The 3,079-nt window shown below is 48.9% G+C and overlaps 1 protein-coding gene across 1 annotated transcript in view; it reads right to left on the bottom strand.

The window, feature by feature from the left end:
* Nucleotides 1-2,315: 2,315 nt before the first annotated feature.
* The window catches only part of SYMPK (symplekin), a gene marked incomplete at its 3' end in the record, with an annotated part of 15,334 nt that continues 14,570 nt past the window's right edge, over nucleotides 2,316-3,079 (bottom strand). Inside the window, exon 10 of the mRNA XM_041486271.1 lies at nucleotides 2,316-2,606. Coding sequence (XP_041342205.1) covers nucleotides 2,316-2,606 — 291 coding nt within the window. The remainder of the gene's footprint in view (nucleotides 2,607-3,079) is intronic.

The following is a 3,079-nucleotide window of genomic DNA, read 5'->3' as shown; positions in this document are numbered from 1 at the left end:
AAAAACGTGTTTATATTGACCAAAAACAGGGCGGCGGTGACCAAAAATGGGATTATAATGACCAAAAATGGGTTTATATTGACCAAAAACGTGATTATATTGACCAAAACCGGGGTGGCAGTGACCAAACCCAAGGTGACAATGCCCCAGTTGACGGTGTCACCTCCGGGGGGGACACGGGACTTCCCATAAAACCTTTGGGGTCTCCCATAGAACATTTGGGATTTCCATGGGACATCTGCCATTCCCATGGAATATTTGGGATTTCCCATGGGATATCTGCCATTCCCATGGAATATTTGGGATTTCCATGGGATGTCTGCCATTCCCATGGAATATTTGGGATTTCCCGTGGGACATCTGCCATTCCCATGAATATTTGGGATTTCCCCGTGGGATATCTGCCATTCCCATGGAATATTTGGGATTTCCATGGGACGTCTGCCATTCCCGTGGAATATTTGGGATTTCCATGGGACATCTGCCATTCCCATGGAATATTTGGGATTTCCCGTGGGATATCTGCCATTCCCATGGAATATTTGGGATTTCCATGGGACGTCTGCCATTCCCATGGAATATTTGGGATTTCCCGTGGGATATCTGCCATTCCCATGGAATATTTGGGATTTCCCATGGGATATCTGCCATTCCCATGGAATATTTGGGATTTCCATGGGATGTCTGCCATTCCCATGGAATATTTGGGATTTCCATGGGATATCTGCCATTCCCAGGGAATATTTTGGATTCCCCACGGAATATCAGGGATTCCCATGGAACATTTTGAATTTCCCACGGAATATTTTGGATTTCCCACGGAATATTTTGGATTTCCCATGGAATATTTTGAATTTCCCACGGAACACTTTGAATTCCCCATGGAATATTTTGCATTCCCCACGGAACATTTTGAATTTCCCACGGAACATTTTGAATTTCTCATGGAACATTTTGGATTTCCCACGGAATACCAGGGACTCCCACGGAACATTTTGAATTCCCCACGGAACATTTTGAATTCCCCATGGAACATCAGGGACTCCCACGGAACATTTTGAATTCCCCACGGAACATTTTGGATTTCCCATGGAATATTTTGAATTTCCCATGGAACATTTTGGATTCCCCACGGAATATCTGTGATTCCCACAGAACATCTTGAATTCCCCATGGAACATTTTGGATTTCCCACGGAATATTTTGGATTCCCCACGGAATATCAGGGATTCCCATGGAACATTTTGAATTTCCCACGGAATATTTTGGATTTCCCACGGAATATTTTGGATTTCCCATGGAATATTTTGGATTTCCCATGGAATATTTTGAATTTCCCACGGAACACTTTGAATTCCCCAAAACATTTTGGATTCCCCATGGAACATTTTGAATTTCCCATGGAATATTTGTGATTCCCATGGAATACCAGGGACTCCCACGGAACATTTTGAATTTCCCATGGAACATTTTGGATTCCCCACGGAATACCCGGGACTCCCACGGAACATTTTGAATTCCCCACGGAACATTTTGAATTCCCCACGGAACATTTTGAATTCCCCATGGAACATTTTGGATTTCCCATGGAACATTTTGAATTCCCCATGGAACATTTTGGATTTCCCATGGAATATTTTGAATTTCCCACGGAACACTTTGAATTCCCCATGGAATATTTTGGATTCCCCACGGAACATTTTGAATTTCTCACGGAACATTTTGGATTCCCCACGGAATACCAGGGACTCCCATGGAATATTTTGAATTCCCCACGGAACATTTTGAATTTCCCACAAAACATTTTGGATTCCCCATGGAACATTTTGGATTCCCCACGGAATATCTGTGATTCCCACGGAACATTTTGGATTCCCCACGGGACATTTTGGATTCCCCACGGAATACCCGGGACTCCCACGGAACATTTTGGATTCCCCATGGAACATTTTGAATTTCCCATGGAACATTTTGAATTTCCCATGGAACATTTTGAATTTCCCATGGAACATTTTGGATTCCCCACAGAATACCAGGGACTCCCATGGAACATTTTGAATTCCCCACGGAACATTTTGAATTTCCCACGGAACATTTTGAATTCCCCATGGAACATTTTGGATTTCCCATGGAATATTTTGAATTTCCCACGGAACATTTTGGATTCCCCACGGAATATCTGTGATTCCCACGGAACATTTTGCATTCCCACGGAACATTATGAATTTCCCACGGAACATTTTGAATTTCCCACGGAGTACCAGGGACTCCCACGGAACATTTTGGATTCCCCACAGAATACCAGGGACTCCCACGGAACATTTTGAATTCCACACAGAACATCCGCGATTCCCACGGAACATTTTGGACCCCCTGGAACGTTCCGGACCCCCGGGATCGCGGGGCCCTCACCGGTGTCCTTGTCGGCGCCGAAGAGCACGGAGGGCGGGTTGGGGTGCACCAGCAGCTGCAGGTAGTTGAGGGCGAACTTCTCCACGTACTCGCGCAGCTGCTCCTTCTCGTACATGCGCTTGATGAACTGCAGCGCCTGCTGCCGCACCTGCGCCGCCCGCGCGTCACTGCGGCGCCCGGTGACACCCGGGCACCTGAGTGACACCTGGGCACCTCTGTGTGACACCCGAGTGCCACCTGAGCTACCTGGGCACCTCTGTGTGACACCTGGGCACCTGAGTGCCACCTGGGCACCTCTGTGTGACACCTGGGCACCTGAGTGCCACCTGAGCCACCTCTGTGTGACACCTGCGCCGCCCGCGCGTCACTGCGGCGCCCGGTGACACCCGAGGGCGCCCGAGTGACACCTGGGCACCTCTGTGTGACACCTGAGTGCCACCTGGGCACCTCTGTGTGACACCTGAGTGCCACCTGGGCACCCGAGTGACACCTGGGCACCTCTGTGTGACACCTGGGCACCTGAGTGGCACCTGGGCACCTCTGTGTGACACCTGAGTGCCACCTGGGCACCCGAGTGACACCTGGGCACCTCTGTGTGACACCTGAGTGCCACCTGGGCACCCGAGTGACACCTGGGCACCTCTGTGTGACACCTGAGTGCCACCTG

Source organism: Pyrgilauda ruficollis, unplaced genomic scaffold, assembly GCF_017590135.1.
Source record: "Pyrgilauda ruficollis isolate IOZ18807 unplaced genomic scaffold, ASM1759013v1 scaffold744, whole genome shotgun sequence".
In the NCBI taxonomy this organism is placed as follows: domain Eukaryota; kingdom Metazoa; phylum Chordata; class Aves; order Passeriformes; family Passeridae; genus Pyrgilauda; species Pyrgilauda ruficollis.
Note: the sequence above shows the minus strand (reverse complement) of the source record. Positions and strands in the feature narration are given on the sequence as shown.